This window comes from Silene latifolia, chromosome 1 (genome assembly GCF_048544455.1).
Source record: "Silene latifolia isolate original U9 population chromosome 1, ASM4854445v1, whole genome shotgun sequence".
NCBI classification, from domain to species: Eukaryota; Viridiplantae; Streptophyta; class Magnoliopsida; order Caryophyllales; family Caryophyllaceae; genus Silene; species Silene latifolia.
The window spans coordinates 152,336,161-152,363,089 of record NC_133526.1 but is presented as its reverse complement, the minus strand read 5'-3'; the positions used below and the strand labels follow the sequence as shown (position 1 = coordinate 152,363,089).

At 35.0% G+C, this 26,929-nt stretch overlaps 1 protein-coding gene and 1 long non-coding RNA gene across 2 annotated transcripts; both read left to right on the top strand.

Moving 5' to 3' along the window:
- The first annotated feature begins 1,085 nt into the window (after window positions 1-1,085).
- On the top strand, window positions 1,086-1,541 carry LOC141658291 (uncharacterized). Its single transcript, XM_074465380.1, has one exon. It carries the CDS (start codon window positions 1,086-1,088, stop codon window positions 1,539-1,541), a length of 456 nt encoding a protein of 151 aa, XP_074321481.1.
- A 15,481-nt stretch (window positions 1,542-17,022) lies between these two features.
- On the top strand, window positions 17,023-19,155 carry LOC141606715 (uncharacterized). Its single transcript, XR_012526794.1, has 2 exons — window positions 17,023-17,127; window positions 18,874-19,155. It is a non-coding gene; the product is annotated as an uncharacterized LOC141606715 (long non-coding RNA).
- Window positions 19,156-26,929: the final 7,774 nt, after the last annotated feature.

The window sequence follows — 26,929 nt, the reverse complement described above, 5'->3', positions numbered from 1 at the left end:
AATGCAGTCAGTAATAGTAGAGGATATAATAAGTAGATATTTTCATCCATTTCATTGTTGTAAATGATTTATTTTTATATTTTTAAAGGTTAAAAAATATGTCAAATTTTTTTTTCTTTTTTTTAAGTAGTTTCTTAATTCATATGAAAGGACCTATAAAAATGGATTAAGATCCTCTCCCTTAATATCTTTTAATAATGATTTTTCCTTTCACCCCATTTTCCTTTATTTTTATGCCTAAATTAAGAAATGTTAGATTTTGTCAGAATGCGATCCGGAACGTTAATAGGAAATGGTCTCTTCATTTCTTTTTAGGAAATGAAGAGAATCTTGACGCTATAAAAATAATTGAGTAAGTATTTGCTTATGTGCCTTCAGGGGCGGACTCATCTAGTAGCAAGGGGTGGCGTCCGCTACCCCAAGCATAAAAGAGATGGTTTAGAAGACGGACTACCCCAATTACTGCTGAATACGTAGTAGATAAGTAAATATTATTCCATTAAATGTTCAATAAACATCTTGTGGTTCAATGGTAAAGCCTTTGATTTTTCACCTATTGCCTCGGGTTCGAATCCCTTTACACGCAATTATAAACTAATTTTTTTTTTCTATCTCATATATTTAATCCTGGGTCCGTCCTTGTGTGCCTCCTTCTGCAAAATAAACTCTAACCACGAAATTCGAGTTTGACTCTTTTGTTAAGCATTATTGTGATGGATGGAGTAGTTTTGAGAAAGTTGACGTTTCTATAGCTTCAAGATTCAACAATAGTCCGGGACTGTTCTTTTGCTAACAGAGTTTGGGCTGGAAGTCTCCTGGGGATTAGGGCGCAACCAGGGGATAATTCGAGTCTCCAGTCTTGGGTTTGCAATTGGCTCTCTGTTCTTTTTAAGGCTGGTAATAAGCATGAGGCTTGTCTCTCCTTTTTGTGTACCTTTTGGACTATTTGGGTGGTAAGGTGCATAAAGTTTTTTGATAGTACCAAGTGCTCCCCTATTGGTGCTATCTTTCTTTATCAAGACTCTCTTAACTTAGCTCTTTCTGCTGAAGATGGGAAACCGGGGTCCATAGTTTTCCAAACACCGATGGAGGAGGACTTGACTAATCTTAGGAATGGAGTACCCTTTCCTCTGATTCAGAGTTCTGTGAGTTGCTCTCGGTCTCATATTTATGTGGATGATGCGTGGTCTAAGGAGATTGCTGCTGGGTTTGGCGGATGCATCCTTTTTTATAACGATATTGTTTCTGAATTCTGTATCAAAGGAAGGGCGGAGAATGCTGAACAAGCGGAAGTTTTGGCAATTAGGGAAGCCTTAAAGTGGGCGCTCTCGCGCAACATCCTTCATATTAACATTTTCTCTGATTGTCTACAGATTCTTGCCCAAGTCCTACGGTTCTCACAACTCAAACATTGGACAAGGAATACTATTGACGATATAACCGATCTAGCGGCAAACTTTCATTGTATTTCTTTTGCTTATGTTCCTAGAATTTGTAATAAAGCCGCTCATAGGATAGCTAAGCGTGCTATTAATATGTAGGTCTCGTTAACCCGATTGTCAAAAAAAAAAAGATTCAACAATAGTAACTGCAAACTACGTCCATCGAGTTTATAAAACAGATGATTGCATGAACACTCAAAGTCTAAATGTGGTGGAAATAATTTTTTTAGTGTAACGGAAGATATAAGGGCAATTTTAATGTGGATAAAATTCCAACTTAGATTATGAATACCACCTCTCGTGAGTTAACAACTAAATTAGTTGACATCTGCGGAAATAATTATAACACACTTCAATTTCATGTTGATAGTGGAAAATATTATTGAAAAAAAAATGTTTGGATTAAAGGCCGTGATAATACTATGGTTGATAGTCCTTACACTAAACAAATCTTACTAAGAAGTAATAACGTGGTTAATATTTGATAGATGTACCTTTTTTTTCCTTTCTTTGAGCATCCACAACAACAAAAAGTTTTTGTTGTTTTTTGTGGGTCCTCAACCTATACACCTCATTTTATCATAAAATGATATTTTCCTCTAAAATTTTATACAACAACAATTAGCAAATTTCATGTCAATTAGATCAATAATACAATAAAATGCAATCATTCTCTCATTGTGACAACCTACAACAACAAAAAGATTCCTTTCTAAAGTTGATATTTACATATTCATTCCCTCACAACAATAAAAATTTTTTTATCATAAAACAAGTTTTTGTGAAACTCATCCAAATATGATGAGTTTCACAAAAAGTCATTTTTAGATAAGTTTTTTTTGTTGTTGTGGGGTAATAATTGTAAAAATATCAACTATGAGTGTAGATCTTATTGTTGTTGTAATGACTTGATATTAACTCAAAGTGAACTGTTAACTTAATACCAAAGCCAAAGCACACATTTTTCATGTTTACGAGTTATACATTTCAAAAAGAACATAGATGTCAATTAACTTAGTTGGTAAAGTCATGAGAGATAATGCTCATAACCTAAGTTCGAATCCCGTTAACATCCAAATCATCTTCGTGCTTCTTTTGCACAAAAAAAAAAAAAAAAAAAAAAAAATTAAGAGAGTCACAATTAAAAGGTAGTGACACCGTCTTCTATAATAAGTTAATACGTTTGACTGTGATTATCACATTTACATTATTTCTTTTCTAAATTTGGGCCATTGATTATAACAATTTTTTTTTTTTAGAAAATAGTGCATTAAATAAAAAACAATGATTCATTTCACAATACAACTAGGTTTGTGACCCGTGAAATTCACAGGTTTATCTGTTTTAGTTTTGTTATTTTTATCGTATTGTTTATATTTGTCCGAGCAATTAATTGATCCATTTAAAAAATCTTATCTATATAAATTCAGAAGACAATACTCATTGTACATCGCGTCACGTCATAAATGTTTTTTTTTTTTTTTTTTTTGGAAAATCCAGGTTATGGTGGGACCCATGAGTATGCAACGTATTTAATTATTCAGATATCCGTCTTTTCGTACATGCGCTAAATTCCGTGTCGCAACAAATTATATAAAATAATTTTATGGAATACTTCTTCGAATTAATACATTCCGTATAAAGAAAATGCATAACATTTACGCAGAATTAATTACAAATGCGAGTAAATGTGATTAAATTACATAATTTTTAAAACAAAATTACACAATAAAATTACCGAAGGAATTACAGTTATATACGGGATCGAACATACAACGGAAATGAATTACAAAAATGAATTACATGTATTTTTGTTAATATTATTGTACCACAAATTCACAACATAATTTTTTAAAACTACAAGGTACAAATTTTTTTTTTCAAAAAACAATAATGACGGCATATGTACTTGGAATATAAAACTCGACATCTTAGCTATCAGCCGCGCACACCGAAATTGGTAGGTGACAATGATAGGAAACCGAGTTAATATAGTCTTCAACAAGCATTTAAAGTTATTTTTAATTTTTTTTTACTCTAAAAAACAAATAAATAAATTTTATTTTAATTTACAAGTGATTAAATGTGCCGGACTCCCGAATCACCAATTGAAGTTGAAGGTCGGTGCTATGGTGATGCTTCTGCGAAACATTGATCAATCACGTGGGTTGTGTAACGGCACGAGACTAATTGTGACTTATCTGGGGGCACGCGTGATAAGATGTGCTGTCTTAACTGGTAGTCATAAAGGTGATAGAATGCATATTGATCAACTAACACTCACTCCATCGGACACCAGTAGATTTCCGGTACGTTTTAGTAGAAGACAATTTCCCATCGCTGTTTGTTTTGCAATGACGATAAACAAGAGTTAAGGGCAGTCTTTATCTCAGGTCAGCATCTATCTTCCAAGACCAGTGTTTAGTCATGGCCAGCTTTATGTCGCACTTTCCAGGGTCACCCAAAAAGAAGGCTTGAAAATTTTAATTTGTGACTCATATATGCGTACTTCTACTATGACTACTAATGTAGTGTATCATGAAATTTTTCAATTTTTAGAATAACTTGCATATGTTAAAGTTGATTATTAGATTATATTTCTTTTATCCGAATGTAAAGTTTTTTATGTATGCAATTTTTATTTACAAGAGTAGATTACGTTATTTCCTTATAAACCAGTGCATGTGAACACATGTTTGTAACAAATTTAAACATTAATTATGTACATCGTTGATTTAGACCAATTAGATAGGTACAATAGAAATGCAAAAACAAATATACATAAAAAAACATTCATTCTGGCCCAAATACATACTCGTGCAATTTTGCACGGGTTTAAAACTAGTGTAGTCTTGAAATACATAAAATTTAGTTAGTTAACGCCTTATTTCTTTGACAACTAAACTATATATTGTATTTTAGTTGTTGTTTTGATTAATATACTAATAACATGTGTTTTTAAAAAAAGAAAAAAAAATATCTTCAAATCATTAATGAGTTTAGTAATTCATGGCACCCATGTAAAAAAAAAATTAAATGGTTAAAGTTGTCTTTTAATTAGATTGTATAGATTTTGTACTAAAATTTTTATGTGAAAGTTTGAACGTCCCTTTGTCATTTAGGATAAATAAAATTAGTAAGTGAAAATGAAAGGGCAAATTAATGCATAATGTTGAATTATTTTCTCTTTTTTTTCTTTCTTTTTTTGAGAATGATAAATCTCACAATGTAAGGAGCTTAAGACATTATATGATTATAGTGGAAAATATTATCGAAAAAAAAATATTTGGATTAAAGGCCGTGATAATACTATGGTTGATAGTCCTACACTAAACAAATCTTACTAAGAAATTACGTGGTTAATATTTGATAATTGTACCTTTTTTTTCCTTTCTTAATGACTTGATATTAACTCAAAGTGAACTCTTAACTTACTCAGTAGGTCTCATGAGAGACCGTCTTCCGCTAATTTAGTGGGAGACATAATAGGGGAAAAAAATATTCAGTGGGTCCCCCACCCCATCACGTGAAAGGTCTCTCAATAACGCTATTGAGAGACCGTCTCTCTGAAGTTTTTGTGTAGCTTAATACCAAAGCTCAGCACACATTTTTCATGATTACGAGTTATACATTTTAAAAAGAGCATAGATGTCAATTAACTTAGGATGAGATTATCAGTAAGACTCTCTCAAGTTTTAAGACTCTGTCACATCAGCTTTCCACTAACTTTTATTATTTCTTTATTGTTCAGACCTATCTCAGACTCACCTCAGACTTTATACATTATCCGTCCGACTTACCTCAGACTCTACTTTTTCACTTTACTACTTTTTTTCACAAAAAAGAAACGACACATGGGATCCATTCATTAGATAATTTCCTTTGAATGTGGGGTCAAGACTCACCCAAAGTCTTAAGTTTAGTCTTGGATTTCCAAGACTCAACTTAAGACTTTGTTAAGACTTTTATAGATTATTGGTAGTCTTGAGTGAATCTTGTCTTAAGACTTACCAAAGTCTTGTCTCAAAACTACCAATAATCTTACCCTTAGTTGGTAAAGTCATGAGAGATAATGCTCATAACCTACGTTCGAATTTCGTTAACATCAAAATCATCTCCGTGCTTCCTTTGCAAAAAAAAAATTAAAAATAAATAAATAAATTTATAAGAGAGTCACAATTAAAAGGTAGTGACACCGTCTACTATAATAAGTTAATACGTTAGACTGTGATTATCACATTTACATTATTTCTTTTCTAAATTTGGACCATTGATTATAACAATTTTTTTTATAGAAAATAGTGCATTAAATAAAAAACAATGATCCATTTCACAATACAACTAGGTTTGTGACCCGTGAAATTCACAGGTTTATCTGTTTTAGTGTTGTTATTTTTATCGCATTGTTTATATTTGTCCGAACAATTAATTGATCCATTAAAAAAATGTAGTCTTGAAATACATAAAATTTAGTAAGTTAACGCTTTATTTCTTTGACAACTAAACTGTATATTGTACTTTAGTTGTTGTTTTGATTAATATACTAATAACATGTGTTTTAAAAAAAAAGAAAAAAATACCTTCAAATCATTAATGAGTTCAGTAATTCATGGCACCAATGTAAAAAAAATTAAATGGTTAAGATTGTCTTTTAATTAGATTGTATAGATTTTGTACTAAAATTTCTATGTGAAAGTTTGAACGTCCCTTTGTCATTTAGGATAAATAAAGTTAGTAAGTGAAGATGAAAGGGCAAATTAATGCATAATGTTGAATTATTTTCTCTTTTTTCTTTCTTTCTTTTTTGAGAATGATAAATCTCACAATGTGAGGAGCTTAAAACATTATATGATTATAGGGTTTTTCTTATCTTCTCAATATTTTAATTCTTATGAATTATTGAGGATATTTTTTATGACTTTTGCACATCATTTTTCATTATTATTAAATTTAATATAGGCATAAATATAGAGCAAAGTTCATGACTTTTGAGCATCATTTTTTTCATTATTATGAGATAAATATTATAATAAATATTTGTGTTGATTATGTTCTAACCTCTACATAAAGATAATTTTTTTTTGTGAGACCGTTCTTTTGTATAACCCAATATTTTCTCAATTTTTAAGTCACAAATACTTGAAATTATTTTTAAGTTGATCCCAAGAATTTGTAAATATTAATTTGTAGAGTAATTTAGTTAATTGTAATGGTCTCATTCAAAATAAACAATGTTATATTAGAAATAGTCAAAGTTTCGGTGTTCATGTGGTATTTTTTTATTATAGAAAATTATTTATAATTGATATACACCTCCCCAAATAGGCTTTTATTTTTTTTGGTGGGCCACTAACTCAATTATCATTTAATGTGTGTTTTTTTAGTAAGAATTATCCGTCAAAACGTCAATATTGTATTGTAATTTATCACTAAGCAAATATTATATAATCAAATACAAAATATAAATTAATTGTAAAAATGGCTCATGGAATAAAATTTAATGTTTCACGTAGTCTTTTAAACTATATTGTATAAATTGATAATATGTGGATTATGATATTGCCATGTCCCATTTAATTTGCCATGTCACATTTAATTTTGCCTTGTTACATTTGCCATGTCACATTTAATTTGTCATGTCACATTAGCCTTTTAATTATATTGTATAGATTAGGGGGAGGGTCAGGGTTCAAATTGGCAATGTGTACTACATCATACATAAAAGGTTCGATTAAAAAGTTGAGAACATTCTCCTAAAACAAATTTCTATTGCAATTGCCATCATGATTAAGGGACTGTTGGAACGAAACAAGCAGTCCCAACAGCCCCATCCTAACCCGGTTTTGGAGCCGCTTCAAATTTGAGGTCCAAGACCTCAATCACCGCCAAAATTATGCAACCAGATGTCAATATGATAACTTGGGAGAGTCTTCAACATTTTTGTCTAGGAGGTTGTGTCCTAAAAATGATTATTTCATAAATTAACTTAAGGACACTTCCAAGCTATCATCTGGTGCGGTTTTGGAGGAGCAAGTACAATGTCGCTTTCAACCTTCCTATTTTGATCAAGCAAGCTCTATGGATTCTTTTTGCTGTCATGTGGGACTTATTATTCTTCCATATGGTCCATGAGCAGCCCCAAGAAGTCCACCCTAAAATTAAATAAGCAAGGCAAGCAAACAGGGATGATTGTCCTCATTAGCTCATCTACTTTGCTTTTACTTTATGCTTTATCTTTTCAGATTTGTAAGGCCTTTTGGCCATTTTTTTGGTCTAATTTTGTAGGACATTTTGTGGCCCTTGGATGTAATTTGGATAGCTAATATTGTATTACCTTGGTCTATATAAATCAAGCAAACCTAATGAGAATATTCAGATTTGATTGAGCGAAAAACACAAGTTTGAAAATCAAGTTTTCTACTTTAATTCTTTGCTTAGTGCTAGAAGATTCTCCATTGCTGAAGAGTCTATCACACCCGAAATACTCGAGAGGGGGGGGGGGGTGAATTGAGTATTTAAAAACTTATGCCCACTTTTTATTTTATATCAATGATTAATTACTTAAAGTTTATTGATTTAAACTTTAACTAATTAACTAAGTGATTATGAACGTGATGAAATGAATGAAAAGAAAAACTGTAAGGACACACGATATTTGATGTGGTTCAACTTCACACGTCGAAACCTACGTCCACTATTCTCGATTAATAATTTTAGTACCTTTCTCCGGATTACAAAATTATCAACCCAACTCGTACATCTAACTCTAGCTATAACTCAATTTGAATATCACTAGATATTCGATTTGACTATCTTAAGTTACTAAGAAAGCACTTGATTGTTCTTCTAAGTGTTCACACAATTGAACGAGTAAGAAACAATATGAATTACTATTATCTTGTAACGTAACCTTAAGAATAATATGCAACTTTAAGAGCACGACATTTCGCAAGGATTTTCAAATGCAAAACAATAAAAATAACTGATTCAAATTAAACTTAAAATTGTTTACAAGAGATTTTAATATTTCGAAAAGCTTGTTTTACATGAAGAATGATCATGTCTATTTATAGTAGAAGAGAGGAATAGGGTTTTGCACGAAACCCTACAAGTGCCGTGAGGTAGGTGGTTTATTTCGCAAGAAATAAATCTCTATCTCTTTCCTAATTTAATCCAAGATAATTTAGTTTAAGTAAATAAGATAAAAGTAAATTTTATTTTTCCATAACTATATCTTTAAGATTTTCAGATAAGTAAATAAATTAAATCAAGCATATATTTGAGATATGAGAATATCTTATAAAAATATAAGCTAGATTTAATTAGATAGATTACTTGTACTAGAGGACTTGTGAAACCTAATGATTCAAAGCCAACGGCCGAAACCCTAGGCCCGTGTCCATCTCGACGAAAATCCCGAAAATCCTTCTTCTTGGATTAGGGTTAGGTTAAACAAACTAGCAAACCCTCGGTAGCATGACGACCCAAAGTCGTTTTACTAACCAATAGAGAAATGCAAATAATTCATTTATAATAACCCATATTTCATCTCTATCATATACACAAATGATTTTGAAATATATTTGAAGAATTTTATCTTTTGAAAATGATTTTAAAACTATTAAAATCGTGCCATAAAATTGCTACTCAAAGTTATAGTAGAAATAGCTATAACTTTAAGTTTGCTAAGTAAAGTTGTAGGTGAAATGGCTATAACTTTACATTCCCAATATTTCTTCTTAAGATACCATTACTAGATGAAGACCTAAACTAGCTAATCTTCCTAGAGATCTTCAGAGTAGGATCTTCTCTTTATCTTGATCATAAGCTCTTCATCTTGAGCTTGTTAAAGACTTGATCGAGCCTTTTGCTTGAGTGATCATCATACTTGAAACTTGTTACAGTCAATATGACGCTTTAGGAATCTTTAATGTTATAGCTCAAACTGCTATAACATTACTTGAACGATGCTTCATCAATCGTCAATGTTATAACCAAATGATGTTATAACATTACTTGCTTAACTTGTAAACCTAAGTCAATCTAGTAAAGACTAAACAAACGATTACGAGCAAGAGTATATATAGAACGAAGCACACACTTGTCATTATCAAAACTTAAACATATATCTATATGGTCCAACAAATTCCCCCTTTTTTATGATGACAAGTCTCTTACGATTTGTGACTAAGTGTAAGTTCCCCCTTAGCATAATACTCGTAAAGTCATAGTCAGTTGAACGCAAGAACAATCATGTATATACAAAGTATAACATCTAAGGACCTTAGGAGATTAAAGGTTCTGACTAGGAGCAAGCTTAGGAAATACTTAAGTCACGATAATTTTCTTCCCCCTCTTGACATCATCGAAAAGACGAGAATAGACATAAAACGACTAGAATGATATCAACCGAGGCAAGAAATATAAATTAATCAAAGCATATATTGTAGCATAAAAACGACTTCATCATAAGTGTAATACTACGTATTTATGAGTCTCGGGGTACTCTATCGAGTAGGCCTTACTCTGTCGAGTAAGGGTGAGTTGCAGTTTAAAATAGTTTCTGACCTGTTGGGTACTCGATCGAGTAACTTAGATACTCGATCGAGTAAGGGGGCACTCGATCGAGTACCTCATCTACTCGATCGAGTAGCCGGTTTACGGGGGATGATTTCTCGGGTTTTGTTAATAATGCGATTAAGTATATATTACTTCCGTCACTATTCTTTAAACACTTTTTAAAACCTAATTACTGTGAAAAGAGAAATCAAACTACGTCATTCGCTTTAATCGCATTGTTGGCAAATCCCGGAAAATCATCCCCCGTAAACCGGCTACTCGATCGAGTAGATGAGGTACTCGATCGAGTAGCTGAGGTACTTTGTAACGCCCCGTAAATTTCGGACCGTTAATATATTTCGAAAATAATTAATTAATCAAGAAAAATTTGACAATAATGTATTTAAAGTAAAAATAATTCAAAGAAATATAATTTTATTATATTTTGAAGAAAAGTATTTATTTTGATAGTTTTGAAATGTTTAAAAATAGTTTAAACCGTGTAAAATCTTTTATTTCGAAATAAGGGCGTATCGGGGGGAAAATGACAATTCGTTTGAACGTTGGGTAAACGAATTTGGAAATGGGTCGTATAAATACTCAATTTTCTTGTAATCTCGTGTTTAAAAACTTTGGTCTTGACGGAATTTGCATTTGACTTACGGATTTAATTATTATTGAAACGAGTCAAAACCGACTCGTAAAAATCCCGAATAAAAATCCCGCACTCCCTCCTTTCCTTTCTCCCTTTCCCGCGGACCAAACCCCTTCCCCTTTTCTTTTTTTTTTTTTCTGATTTGGTCTTTCCATCGTCATCCTCAACCTCCCTTTTACCAAAAACACATTTCATCCAAAATTCAAGCTGTTTTGGCCATAAATTCTTCGTTTCTTATCGGTTTTTCGCGAAATTTACCTTTCCGGAATCCCCTCGCCGAGATCTACGACTTAGTATGTTCTAATTTCAGTTTTCATTAAGTTATTTTAAGACCAAATTTCGGAATTTTCGGTTTATATGCTTATTATTGTGTTTAATTGTTTATTTAGGTGAAGGATTGGAAGACGAGTTTGGAGACTCGTATATTATTGAATATAGCGGATAGTTGCTAGTTAGGGTTTGGGTTTGAGGTGCTAATTGCTCTTTTTCTAGCTTAAGGTAACATATTTCGAGTTACTCGACGAAAGATCGTCACATGTTTTTGATTTTTGTATGTTTGGTGATTTTTACTTGAGTAGTAGTTTTCACATGATAAATTTGTTGTATGCATGTTTAATTTGTGCCTTTTGTTAGTTTAAATTATTAAAGTTGAATTGGGGACGATTAATTAATTTTCAGACGGTCTCTTACTAAACAAAAATGGAAAAATAAGGTGGTGTAGGGGGACGGGCGGCGAGGCGTGGCGGGCCCGTGGCGTGCCCGTGGCAGGCCCACGGCTGCCGGGTTGGTCCGTGCTTGTTTTGCGGTTTTCGTACAATATTGGTCATTTTAGGTTGAGTAATGTTATAACTAATATAAGTAACAAAGGGGTAGTATTTTGAATTGATTCATACTAGTAATAAAAAGTATGTTAATGATAAAACTATGCTTATGTTAATAGTTATCACATGTTAGGATAGTTTACAAAATGAATTTGTAAATAATAGGCTCAAAATGAATTTTATAGCGATAATTGTAATGTTTTGTTGATTGTCGAAAATCGAGCCTTAGTCCCTTTGGATCGATGCGATGTCGATTAATTGAGTGATTGGTCACCGCAATTTGACCCGCACTGCCGCAGGCTGGGGTTGCGGGTAAAAATTCGGTTGAATGAATTAGATAATCGGCCTTTTTCTTGTTTTAGGCCATTTATTATATCTCTATTTCACATGTGTAATTAGTTGAATTTAAATAGCTTCTTATTTTGTAGTAATGGCCCTAGATTCCCTTAAAGCCTTTAATATTGTTAAAATTGCTAGAATTGGAAGTTAGTATTGAATTCTTATTGAGGAACTGTTGGATTGTATGCTGTAAATAGACATTTATATAGCCTTTCACATGATAGAATGTTAGCATTTAGGTTGGTAAGTAGGACTTTTTGCCCTCTTAAGGTTAAGTGGGTGTCTTACTTGACTTGTGTGGTGAGTCTTGTGTGGTGTGGGTTAAAGTATTCAAGTCGGGACTAGGCGTGACTAGGTCCTAGGTGAGTATTTCGGCCTTCATCATAGATAGGTCTTTATAGTCTCTGACGAGTATATGTTCACCGCTTGATAGCCTTTGTGTTTCGACTAGTGGATTTATATCCAAGTTGGGGCATGACCTCGGTACTTATTTTGATAGTAAGTGGTCGGCTTAAGTACTAGCCAACCCTTCGGTGGTGTCCTTAGGGTACTCACTTCATTATGTTTTAAAAAAAGGTTGTGAGTCTTGGGTGCGGTGGTGTGTATCCGCATGTCTAGGTCTGCGCAGATTTTAGGCTAGGGTTGTGTTGTCTCTTGGCCATGTTTTCTTAATAGTAACCGCTGAGCCAAGATACCGGTTCGATTACCTTCCCTACCTCGTGGTATAGACTCGAGTTACAAAGTGACTATTGACGGTGCTAAGAACTTATGCCTGTCTTTGTTATATTGTCCTTTCTTGTATGGTGATTCTATGAATCATAGAAGGTGAGATGCAAGCCGGCTATGGTTGATAGAGTTTGGATTACAATTTGTTAAATGTTTCACATGTTAGTTTAGTTTGGTCAGTTTAGGGCTCATATGTTAGAATAATTGATAATTGAATTCTTTATCATCTTGTTTACATGTTTTACTACATGTACATTAATTTTGACGATTCGTGGCTGAGAGGGCTCAAAGTTACTCCCCACTGAATTGTGGCTTTCGTGTTTGTATAAAATGCGATTGACAGGTTGTTGATGCTTAGTTGGGGTCACAGACGAGCTAGTGAGCAAGGAACCTTGGACCTAGTTTGGCTATTCTTTTAGTAAACCTTTTCCATTTTGGTTTTGTATATAATTTGAAGGGACATATGTCTCCCTTTTCTATTTTGGTTTGTATCCTTATATTTCCGCGTCTTTAGTTATGTATGTAAATTAGTTTATCAGCTTTTGCAGGGTTGTTGACACTCTTCTTGAGTTGGATTGGTTGTGAATGGTTTAGGAAGAAAATTTTTGAAATTGCAGGTTTTTGACTAGTTGAACCATTTACAAACATATCCTACCAGTTTTTCTGTAGAAATTACGTAGTTAATTAAGGCTAGATTTAAGGGTGTTATAGTTGGTATCAGAGCCAATTGCTCCCGACGCACGTTTTGTGCACCCCACTTAGAATCACTTGACCTTTAAATAATAAACTTGAGAGAAGGGTAGGATGGGTAGAATTAGGATTTTATGTGGTAGTCTGTTTGTGATTGCTATTTGTTAGGTTTGTTGATTGTTAGTTATTAGTTTTGGTGCCGCTTAAGGTTGGTTATGCCAGATGTAGAATGCTTCCACTTTCTTTATATTTCTTTTCGTATTCAGTGTATCTTACCTTAATATTCCATTTTCGTTGTTCATTCGTCTTTCAAATTCCTCTTATCTCGCCTTGGTAACTACCTTTCAATTCTTTCTCCCGATTTATCTTAGGTTCGTTTTCTTCTTATAATAAAGTCCATGTGGACACCTTCCTTTTATTCCGCAGGATAGTTCCCTTGTTCAAGAGAACCCAGTTTTGAGAGAATGTATCATTGGAGGGCGTGAACGAGTGGAGAAATTGATTGTTTAAGGTTTGAGTTGTATAGGAGAATATAATTTGGGATCCTTTGGTTAGTCTTGTTAGTTGTGCTTGATATGAGAATTTAGTGAATTGAGAAATACCTTGGGATTTATGTCTATAGAGAGCTTGTTTGTTATAGATGATTAAGCATGGGTACTACCTTAGCACATAAGATGGAATGAACCTAAGCTACTTCATTGGAGAGTCTCGATATTTCTTGTGGAGAATTAAAGGTATGATAGTTAGCCCTAATCCTTGTAGGCCTTGAAAGGAATACAATAGGACATTGATGTTGCTTAATGGATTGGTATTGTACTTTGGAATTGGTTAGTTTGTTAAACCTTTTAAGTTGACCAAATCTAGTATAGAGTAGCCCTTGTTGACCTTATAAAACATATCTGAATTCGGGAATTTTGGTGGAATGTTGTTCGATATAGTTCGTGAGTTCAAGGATGTGATTCCAATTTATGGTATCGGAAACTAGAAGTATTAAGTGGTGAGATGATGGAGTAAACAAGCCAGGGTACTTGGAGATGACATAGTAAGTGAAGTTCAATGACGAGAATTGTAAAGGAGATACTTTGGGACATGGATGGTAACAAATGAATTTGTGTGGTGAATTGATTTTGGCTCTTAGAATCAATTGAGTTGAGGAATACCTACCATTGTGGAATCCTTGTTAGTCCTACGATGTAGTAGACATTTAGGGCTTTGTTGAGCACCTTAGTGAAGTAACCTTATCATATCGATCATAAGCTTTGATGAGTGTTTAGTAAGCGGTAACCCTTTCATTATGCCGCTTTTGTTCTCCTTTCCTTCTCTTTAACGTTCGTTGGACCCTGTTCTTATGCCAAAGTTTACGTATCTTCTTCTTGCCCTAGATATCTTCTTAATTCGAATACCTCTTATTTTTGTCAACCGTTATCTTTACGGTCTGACTCCTTAGTTTCCTAACTTGTCAGGTTCATGCACCCTTTGAAAATATTTTACCGTTTCTCTATCCCGTTATCACTCCTTATCTCCTTAGTATAGTTGGTACCCTGATGACCATGTTTACAGAGTTAGTGAAATGTGATTTGAGGATATAGGATTGACTAAGTAGCCGAGTTTGGGTTTGGCTTCCATAATCACTTGGGATATGAGGATTTGATAATGTATATGTTATCGTGTGGGAAATGTTAAATGTGGGATTATTTGTTGGTTTTAGTGGGTGATATTGATTACTACTTGAAGTATGTTATGAGAGTGAGAGTAGGCTACATTGTTGGGAAGTCTTAGCACTTGTTTTGGTAACTAGAAAGGGTAATGGTTTGGTTAACACCAATTGTTAGGTTAAAGAACATAGTTTCACTTATGATTTTAGGAACTTTGAGGAGATAAAGTGTTGTTACAATTAAGACCTTGTTCCTTGGGAATTTGATGGTAAGTAAGTTTTAGGATGTCAAATTTGAAAGAATATTCCTTGAGATGTGGAAGACCATAATGGTTTGGTGATGTGATTTGGCATTCTATTTGACTCTTGAGAGTTCTTGAGTTGAGAGAGACTTAGTGTTGAGAAGAATTTGTTAACCCTATAGATTTATAAACCTTGAGGTCACATTGAGTACTTGAGATGATGGGATGATGTTGTAGCTGAGTGTAGATCCGCTTTCGGCAATCCTTAGTAAGCAAAAGGATAGAAAACTTGAGATCCTATGGATTTTTCAGAGTTTGGGGTTGGCATATTACTACCTTGTTTTGAAATGAGAATCTTGTGGAATATTTGAGGAACTTTCTCTTCGAGTTTATAGCTTGATATTGGGATTCTTGAATGAAGGTTTACTTTTTGAGGAAACCATAGTTGACACTAGTTGGATATGAATATAGCTTTGTTGGAAGCTATGACCTTAGGCTTGTGGAAGTTGTTTCTGAATGTTTGAGGATTTGGAACGATGAGATCACGCTTATAGTGGAATACCTTGTTTCAGGGAATAGATTTGGATGAGGTAACATAAGCAATTGAGGAAATCCTTGGGAGTGATGTGGATATGAGTTTTGTTGTTAGGAAGTTTTTGGAACCGTTTTGGGTGTTGTTGTAGTTTGTGATAAAAGTGTCTGACATTTTCTTGTTGTCTGATTTTCCTTCTTCCTTAATCATGAGCGTTACCGCTCATACCTCTTTTCCTTACTTCATCATACTCCTCTCATAAGTTTGATATTGGTAACCTATGAAACTCCATCTTTGACACCCATTTAGGTTCGACTCCAATTCTTACCTCATGAAACTCATATAGCTCTTTTGATTATTATTCTTATTATAGAACTTTAAACTAAAATTTTGAAAATGCTTTTATGATTTTCAATGGTTTTAACATTAGTGAATGTTGAATCTCGTTGTTGGTGACGTCTCAATAATGGGTTTCTCATTTATTGGTGTAGAAATATTTTTATATCTTGATATGAATATGAATGTTCTTGTCTGATCAACAAGAGTATCACCGTTTCATTGAAAAGATACCTATATTTTCTTATAACTATAATTTCTCCTTCTAAGTTTCGAGGGCGAAACTTTTTAAAAGGAGGGGTGATTGTAACGCCCCGTAAATTTCGGACCGTTAATATATTTCGAAAATAATTAATTAATCAAGAAAAATTTGACAATAATGTATTTAAAGTAAAAATAATTCAAAGAAATATAATTTTATTATATTTTGAAGAAAAGTATTTATTTTGATAGTTTTGAAATGTTTAAAAATAGTTTAAACCGTGTAAAATCTTTTATTTCGAAATAAGGGCGTATCGGGGGGAAAATGACAATTCGTTTGAACGTTGGGTAAACGAATTTGGAAATGGGTCGTATAAATACTCAATTTTCTTGTAATCTCGTGTTTAAAAACTTTGGTCTTGACGGAATTTGCATTTGACTTACGGATTTAATTATTATTGAAACGAGTCAAAACCGACTCGTAAAAATCCCGACTAAAAATCCCGCACTCCCTCCTTTCCTTTCTCCCTTTCCCGCGGACCAAACCCCTTCCCCTTTTCTTTTTTTTTCTGATTTGGTCTTTCCATCGTTATCCTCAACCTCCCTTTTACCAAAAACACATTTCATCCAAAATTCAAGCTGTTTTGGCCATAAATTCTTCGTTTCTTATCGGTTTTTCGCGAAATTTACCTTTCCGGAATCCCCTCGCCGAGATCTATGACTTAGTATGTTCTAATTTCAGTTTTCATTAAGTTATTTTAAGACCAAATTTCGGAATTTTCGGTTTATATGCTTATTATTGTGTTTAATTGTTTATTTAGGTGAAGGATTGGAAGACGAGTTTGGGGACTCGTATATTATTGAAGATAGCGGATAGTTGCTAGTTAGGGTTTGGGTTTGAGGTGCTAATTGCTCTTTTTCTAGCTTAAGGTAACATATTTCGAGTTACTCGACGAAAGATCGTCACATGTTTTTGATTTTTGTATGTTTGGTGATTTTTACTTGAGTAGTAGTTTTCACATGATAAATTTGTTGTATGCATGTTTAATTTGTGCCTTTTGTTAGTTTAAATTATTAAAGTTGAATTGGGGACGATTAATTAATTTTCAGACGGTCTCTTACTAAACAAAAATGGAAAAATAAGGTGGTGTAGGGGACGGGCAGCAGGAAGCGGCAGGCCCGTGGCAGGCCCGTGGCAGGCCCACGGCTAGCCCACGGCTGCCCGGGTTGGTCCGTGCTTGTTTTACGGTTTTCGTACAATATTGGTCATTTTAGGTTGAGTAATGTTATAACTAATATAAGTAACAAAGGGGTAGTATTTTGAATTGATTCATACTAGTAATAAAAAGTATGTTAATGATAAAACTATGCTTATGTTAATAGTTATCACATGTTAGGATAGTTTACAAAATGAATTTGTAAATAATAGGCTCAAAATGAATTTTATAGCGATAATTGTAATGTTTTGTTGATTGTGCCGAAAACTGAGCCTTAGTCCCTTTGACTGATGCGATGTCAGTTAATTGAGTGATTGGTCAGCCGCAATTTGACTGCACTGTCGCAGGGCTGGGGTTGCGGGTAAAAATTCGGTTGAATGAATTAGATAATCGGCCTTTTTCTTGTTTTAGGCCATTTATTATATCTCTATTTCACATGTGTAATTAGTTGAATTTAAATAGCTTCTTATTTTGTAGTAATGGCCCTAGATTCCCTTAAAGCCTTTAATATTGTTAAAATTGCTAGAATTGGAAGTTAGTATTGAATTCTTATTGAGGAACTGTTGGATTGTATGCTGTAAATAGACATTTATATAGCCTTTCACATGATAGAATGTTAGCATTTAGGTTGGTAAGTAGGACTTTTTGCCCTCTTAAGGTTAAGTGGGTGTCTTACTTGACTTGTGTGGTGAGTCTTGTGTGGTGTGGGCTAAAGTATTCAAGCTGGGACTAGCTGTGACTAGGTCCTAGGTGAGTATTTCGGCCTTCATCATATATAGGTCTTTATAGTCTCTGACGAGTATATGTTCACTGCTTGATAGCCTTTGTGTTCCTGACTAGTGGATTTATATCCAAGTTGGGGCATGACCTCAGGTACTTATTTTGATAGTATGGGGTCAGCTTAAGTACTAGCCAACCTTTCGGTGGTGTCCTTAGGGTACTCACTTCATTATGTTTTAAAAAAAGGTTGTGAGTCTTGGGTGCGGTGGTGTGTATCCGCATGTCTAGGTCTGCGCAGATTTTAGGCTAGGGTTGTGTTGTCTCTTGGCCATGTTTTCTTAATAGTAACCGCTGAGCCAAGATACCGGTTCGATTACCTTCCCTACCTCGTGGTATAGACTCGAGTTACAAAGTGACTATTGACGGTGCTAAGAACTTATGCCTGTCTTTGTTATATTGTCCTTTCTTGTATGGTGATTCTATGAATCATAGAAGGTGAGATGCAAGCCGGCTATGGTTGATAGAGTTTGGATTACAATTTGTTAAATGTTTCACATGTTAGTTTAGTTTGGTCAGTTTAGGGCTCATATGTTAGAATAATTGATAATTGAATTCTTTATCATCTTGTTTACATGTTTTACTACATGTACATTAATTTTGACGATTCGTGGCTGGGAGGGCTCGAAGTTACTCCCCACTGAATTGTGGCTTTCGTGTTTGTATAAAATGCGATTGACAGGTTGTTGATGCTTAGTTGGGGTCACAGACGAGCTAGTGAGCAAGGAACCTTGGACCTAGTTTGGCTATTCTTTTAGTAAACCTTTTCCATTTTGGTTTTGTATATAATTTGAAGGGACATATGTCTCCCTTTTCTATTTTGGTTTGTATCCTTATATTTCCGCGTCTTTAGTTATGTATGTAAATTAGTTTATCAGCTTTTGCAGGGTTGTTGACACTCTTCTTGAGTTGGATTGGTTGTGAATGGTTTAGGAAGAAAATTTTTGAAATTGCAGGTTTTTGACTAGTTGAACCATTTACAAACATATCCTACCAGTTTTTCTGTAGAAATTACGTAGTTAATTAAGGCTAGATTTAAGGGTGTTATATACTTGATCGAGTGCCCCCTTACACGATCGAGTATCTAAGTTACTCGATCGAGTACCCAACAGGTCAAAAACTATTTTAAACTACAACTCACCCTTACTCGACAGAGTAAGGCCTACTCGATAGAGTACCCCGAGACTCATAAATACGTAGTATTACAGTCTTCTCTCCTTAAAAAGAACTTCGTCCCCGAAGTTCAAACCACAACAAAACAAAGACTCACACTATAACACTCCCGACTCAACAACCAAAACAAACTCAACATAAAACATGTTACTAACCCAAACTCAACCCGACTCAACGACAACAACTATACCGACACAACATAAAAAGGGTATAAAAACTCTTAAAAACTCTTTGCGATCATCTCCTACCCCCCTAAAAGAAACAAGGTTACGTCCCCGTAACCATACATACCTGATCAAAAAGGAAAGGGTAACGCTCTCTCATGACATCCTCTGCCTCCCATGTAGCTTCCTCAGTCTCGTGGTTAGACCAAAGGATCTTAAGCAAAACTGTCTCACCACTCCTAGTCTTCCTAACCTTCTGGTCAAGAATCTGCTTAGGTACCTCAAGATATGATAAGGACTCATCTAGCTCTAAGCTCTCTGCCTCTAACACATGTGACGGGTCACTCACATACTTCCGCAGCTGCGATACATGAAACACATTGTGCACTCTCTCTAACGCAGCTGGTAAAGCCAGACGATATGCAACCTCTCCAACCCGCTCTAAGATCTCATAAGGCCCGATGAACTTCTAACTGAGCTTGCCCTTCTTCCCAAATCTCATAACCCCACGTATAGGAGACACTTTCAGAAGAACCTTATCCCTAACCTGAAACTCTATATCTCGGCGATGTAGATCTGTATAACTCTTTTGCCTATCCTGAGCTGCTCTCATCCGGAGCTTGGAAGGTCGGATTTTACCTTTCTTGATACCTTTGTGATCCTTGCGTCGAGGGTAAGACCTATGTACCGTTTTTATAATGTTTCCTTAAAATTGGTTAAACCCTAATATTGGGATTTGGGGGTTTGTTGTTTTGTATGATTGGTAGTGATTATATGTTTGTATGTTAGGAGGAGGATTTGTAGAGGAAGTGTTTTGATATCAGCTGTGAGATCGTCTGATTGTGTTGTGCTTTCCAGGTAGGGTTTCCCTACTCAGTATTAGTCCCATAATGCATTGTTGGTGTTGTGTAATTGCTGATTATTATCGTATTGGTTTTATGACGGTTGTTGATTGATTGCTGTGGATGGTTGTGATTGTTTGTCTCTGGTTCTCGAGATGCGTTCTCGGTGAGTGGAGTCACTTGCGGGAGTGGCTTCACGCCCTAGTTTCGCCCTCCGTGGAACCCGCCACGGGAGGGGATGTGCACATTAATGGGACAGGGTTATCGCTCGGTATGATGAGCGGGGATTTGGTGGGTACGGCTGCGGTCCCCCCCTGGCGGGCTGGTCCGGTCCGGTCGGTGTCGAGATTGATTGGAGTGGGTGATTGTGTGTGATTTGTTTGATTTGTGTTGTTTTATCTTGTTGGTTATATAAATTGTGTGATTAATCGACCCGTTTAATGTTTTAAAAACCGTGGTGATCCATTCGGGGATGGTGAGCAGTTATTGAGCAGGTATGAGTCGAGTTACTGGGATAGCTGGGATGTGCCACGGTCTGATGATATAAGTCTTCCGCTGTAGCTAGTAGTTTAATAAACATTTCAGTTAGCTGTTTAGACAGTTGGTTTGAGAACATGTATTCGCACTTTGGATTTGGTTTTGAGATTGTAACCTTTCGCTAAAGTATTTCTATTTAAATGTTGTTTCGTTATTGTTTATTTGATTATCATTGCCTCAGGTAACCGAGATGGTAACATCCTTATACCTGAGTGGTCCTGGTAAGGCACTTCGAGTATGGGGGTGTTATAATAAGCAAGCTCTACATATAAAGTGTGTAATACAAACCAAGATGAGTATAGATTTTGTAAGAGAGAATGAAAATAGTCACTCACCTAACTACGACCTACAGAAGCATGCATGCAATCTAACATGATAGATATCTCTAGCGACCGTACATATACACTCCAACCAATCGAGGTCCAAAACACATGCCGATGACTTACAAAGTAATGTGAGGTGAGGTAATTGGGTAAGAAGGGGCAAAATAATTTGGATATGTGGAGGTAAAAGCCAAGCTAGAACCGATCACAATCAAAAGTAGCCATATTTCACTTTCCAACCCCACATGAAAGATGATGCACCATGCCAAGTATTGCACAAACTCAGTTACAACAACAAGTACTTCTCCTCAAGTAATATGGAAATGATAAGAATAGGATTAATAAGAGATTCTTGCTTTTCCATCTTTTATAGTATCACTTTTCTCCTTTTGTTTTTTTCATTTTATTGTTTTCAGTCCATCTTTTTCTTCTTCCTTCCATTATCCATCACAAAAACAACAAAATTGACCACAACAAGACTTCCAAACTTACCAATAAGACTAGCTTGACAAGGGTAGGCTATATGGAATGTAGTTGAATTAATAGGTCAAAACAAGGCAAATTTGGTTAATGTGAGGTTAGTAGGTAAAACGTAAAGGAAGAGTTGCCTCTCCACATGTTTCACCACCACAAACCGAGTGTATACAGGCAATAAGAGACAAATTTCATGCTTATGCAATTTGATGTTACATGCCATGTAAGGAGTACTACTCACATCTTAAATGAAACCAATCATGAATGTCATTGGTTTATGAAGCTCTAAACCTTAGAATATATAAGTGATGAACAAGAATTATGGTTTGTATACAACACAAAATATAACAGACTAGCAAACGGAATATTCTCATAATAAAATACTATATAAGAATGTACTTACAACGGAAAATACGAACATAGACATACAATCTCGTCTTAACTAGCCAGTCATACGGGAAATAAAATATTTGTGATAAGTTTAGTTGCCACCAATTAAACCAATTTCCAACCGTAAAATCTCAAAACGTTCTCTAGCCAATGCTTTGGTAAAAATATCAGCCCATTGTTTTTCTGTACTACAAAATTCCAGTCTTATGTTGCCCTTATCTACATGATCACGTAGAAAATGATGTCTAATGTCTATATGCTTGGTTCGTGAGAGCTGCACAGGGTTCTTAGATATAATTATAGCACTCGTATTGTCACATAAAATAGGTATACACCCATCATTAACACCGTAATCACATAACTGTTGCTTAAGCCATAAAAGTTGAGAACATACCAGCCCAGCGGCAATGTATTCGGCTTCAGCTGTAGATAACGCAACAAAATTTTGCTTCTTTGACCCCCATGTAATAATGCACGGTCCAACAAATATAGCTATGCCGGAAGTACTTTTTCTGTCAAGTGAACAACCTGCATAATCTGCATCTGAATACCCTATGAGATTGATATTACACTCAAGAGGATACCATAGATATAATTTATATGTACCAATTAAATACTTCAAGATTCTCTTAACTGCAATCATATGCGATTCTTTAGGGCACGATTGAAATCGAGCACAAACGCATACACATACACTAAACATAATATCCGGACGGCTTTGAGTTAAATAAAGAAGTGAGCCAATCATACCTCGATAGGTCGTCTCATCGACAGACTTACCGTTTTCATCCAAAGTCAACTTTTTATCAGTACCCATAGGAGTTGGCTTAGAATTAGAATTTTCCATACCGAATTTCTTGATTAGCTCTTTGATATATTTTTATTGGTGTATCATAATCCCTTCAGCAGTTTGTTGAATTTGGAGTCCAAGGAAGAACTTGAGTTCTCCCATCATGCTCATCTCGAATTCTGAGGTCATTAATTCTGAAAAATACTTACATAAACGATCATTAGTTGAACCAAAAATCATATCATCAACGTAAATTTGTACAACTAATAAATCGGAATCCTCAGTTTTCAGAAATAGGGTTTTATCGACAGATCCTCTTTTAAAACCACTTTCAAGAAGATATTTTGACAATATGTCGTACCACGACCTCAGAGCTTGTTTCAAACCGTACAGGGCTTTATCTAATTTTAAAACATGGTTTTGAAACTTGCTATCGAGAAATCCTGGAGGTTGTTCGACGAAAACCTCTTCATTCAAATAACCGTTAAGAAATGCTGTCTTAACGTCCATTTGATAAAGTTTAATTCCTTTATGAGCAGCAAACGCTATTAATAGTCTAATAACCTCAAGTCTAGCTACAGGAGCGAAGGTCTCATCATAGTCAATTCCTTCTTGTTGATTATACCCTTGTACAACCAATCTGGCTTTATTTCGTACAATAACTCCTGTATCGTCCAGCTTGTTTCTAAAAACCCATCTTGTACCAATAACCGTTCGGTCTTTAGGTCTTGGAACCAAATGCCAAATTTTGTTCCGTTCGAACTGTTGAAGCTCTTCTTGCATAGCAACGATCCAATCTGGTTCTGCAAGTGCTTCTTTGATATTTGTTGGCTCAATGGTTGAGAGAAAGGATTAGAATGAGCAAAAGTTGTTAAGTCTTCTACGAGTTCGAACACCTTCATTCAGACTTCCTAGGATGGTTTCCATTGGATGAGAGTCCTTATATCTCCATTTCTTAGACACAGGAGGCACATCTTCATCTAAACTTGTCTCACCTTTTTCGAATGATTGGGGTTCAAGCCTTGTTCCCCCTGAATCCAATCCCGGGGTTATAACAGAATCATTGGATCTAGTTTGCTGGCTCGGAGTTGATGTTATAGCATCATCAGCTATAACTTTATTCTCCAGTTGCTTGGATTGAGAAGAGGTTTTAGTATCGTCAACTAAACTCTCAGTTCTCTTTCCTTTATCATTCGAAGGGCTTCCTTGTTCATCGTTTGTGCCCTGGATTTCTTTATCTTCCTCATCCATTTCTGGAAGATCATCTTTGGATAGTCGGAAATCAGGTTCGTTCAAATCTTCTTCCTCATCCTGTTCAGCTTTATCAAACATATTATTCTCATCAAAAACAACATGAACACTTTCTTCGATGCATAAGGTTCTCTTATTGAAAACCTTATATGCTTTACTATGATTAGAATAACCGATAAACACCGCTTCGTCACTTCTGGGATCGAATTTGCTTAATCTATTTTTGCCATTACTATGGACAAAATATTTACTCCCAAAGCAACGTAGATGTGATATGTTAGGTTTACATCCCCTAAGAAGCTCATAAGGAGTCTTCTTGAGAATGGGTAATTAAAGCTCGATTATGAACATAGCATGCAGTACTAATAGCTTCAGCCCGAAAATTTTGAGGTAGGCCGCTACATAACAACATTGTGCGTCCCATATCCTCCAATGTTCTTTTCACACGCTTAACAACACCGTTTTGTTGTGGGGTTCGTGGTGCTGAGAAGTTATGCCCAACACCATTCTCCTTACAATATTCTATAAAGGCATGGTTATCAAATTCGGTGCCATGATTCGTACGAATGGAAACTAATTTTTATTTATACTTATTTTGGGCAAGCTTCATTAGAACTGCAAATTCTTCGAAAGTTTCATCTTTTGAATTGAGAAAGATTGGCCAAACATATCCAGAGTAATCATCAACTAGAACGAAGACATACCTGGATCCACCTCTACTTCTTACCTTCATTGGGCCACATAGATCCATATACACGAGTTCTAGTGGTTCCTTGGTACTTGACATTCTCTTGGGTTTGAATGATGATCTCACATGTTTGCATCGGGCATATGAATCACATAATGTTTCTTGATCGAATTTGATTGAGGGAAGTCCTTCAACAAAACCTCATTTCTTTAGCTTATTCAACGTTGTTGAATTTATGTGCGCAAATCTTTTGTGCGCACGGATCATCTGTCGTTACTTTCATGCACATAAATGAATTAGTAGGAATATTATTTAGATCAATCATATAAACATTCCTTCTACGGTGTCCTTCAAGCACAACACTAATTGTTCCTTCAATTGTTATTCGACAAGAATATGAATGAAAGACAACTTTATTTCCTTTGTCGCATAATTGAGAGATACTCAGTAAATTGTGTCTAAGACCACTCACAAGATAAACATCACTAATAGCATGAGAAGAGGACATTCTAACTTTATCAACACCGATAACCTTACCCTTCTTGTTGTCACCAAATGTGACCTTACCTCTATCGAAAGGTTCAAGTGAAGAAATAAATTTACATCTCCAGTCATGTGCCTTGAGCATCCACTATTAAGGTACCACAGGTTATTTTATTTCACCACAACCTGCAAAATAATTAGATAAAGTTTTTAGGTACCCAAGCTAAGTTGGGTCCTTTGACGTTAGTCACTCTAAAAACTAGATCTTTTCTAACCCAAACCCTTTTTATAACTTTACGTTTTGGAGGCGAATGGGTTTGTTTAGGAACCGTCTTAGATTGAGTTGTGGGTTCCTTATGTCGTGGTCTTTCAGGTTGTTTTAGAGGAGCTTTGGTTTTGAAGGGCTCTTTAGGTTTAGGTGTTTGTTTTGATTTGGTAGCCTTCTTGAAATCGAACCTCATATCGTAGAACCAACGATGATCATTGTTGCGTTCTTCATTGGTATATGGTTCAGATGGGGTACACTCATGTTCCTCGAAAGCAGTGTCAGATGCTTTAACAAAATTGATTCCCTTTCTTTAATCCTGAGCATATTTGACACAATTTTCTTGGATATGTCCAATATGACCACAGTAATTGCAAATCAAATATTCTGGTAAATTTGTATATTTTCTCCTTCTGAAATCTTGTTCAGAAGGGTTTGATTTGCATTTAGAGTGATCTCTACGACCATAGCACTCGTGCCCTAATCCCATTTTCATGTTATTGTCTGATTGCTCAGTTAGGAAATTTAGAACACGTGTGCTACCTTCCTATTTATCATGAAGCTTTCTAGCATGCAAGAGTAATTCTTTTAAGGACTGTATCTCTTTGTTGCATTTGGAATGATCTGACTCTACGACTTTGGGAGGATGAGTCTCTTCATAATTGTCACAAAAGTTCTGGAATCTATCATTACGAACTCGTATAGTCTCGGTATGCGTTCTTTTAGTATTTGAAAGAACAGTTTTAGATTCCTTTAGTTGCTGAGTTAGAGATTCAATCTCCTTCTTTTGATATGAGATCACGGCTTTTCTAGCCGTAGGCTTGGACTCAAGAAGCTCATTGACTTTCCTTAATTACAATGTTATAGCTTCACTAGCTGTAACTTTGGCCTGAAGATGCTTAATGTTGAGTTTCAGGTCTGAGGTTATAGCTTCATTAGCTATAACTTTAGACTCAAGAGCCTTCTTCTCAGCATTTGTCTTATCTGAAGTTGTAGTCATATTAGCTGTAACTTTAGATTTGAGCTTTTTGGCCTTTGCTTTAAGGAGACGATTCTCTTCAGCAATATCGAGAATTTGTTCTTTCAAGTCTTTCAATTCCATCTCTTGTTCGTGACACTTGTCAAGAGATTGCTCAAAATATTCAATTAAAGCATTCTTAGGCAATTTCTAAACACTTTTCTTAAGTTCAAGATAGCTTACCTCTTCTTCTTCTTCTGAATCGGAATCTCCTAGAAAACAGCAGTAGGAGTCCACGCTATCTTTTTCATTATCTGAAAAGAGGTCAAGACTGACGTTGCTTAGACATAGGTTAGCAACTTCTTCTTCTTCTGATGCTTCGTCGTCCTCAGTCGAGATC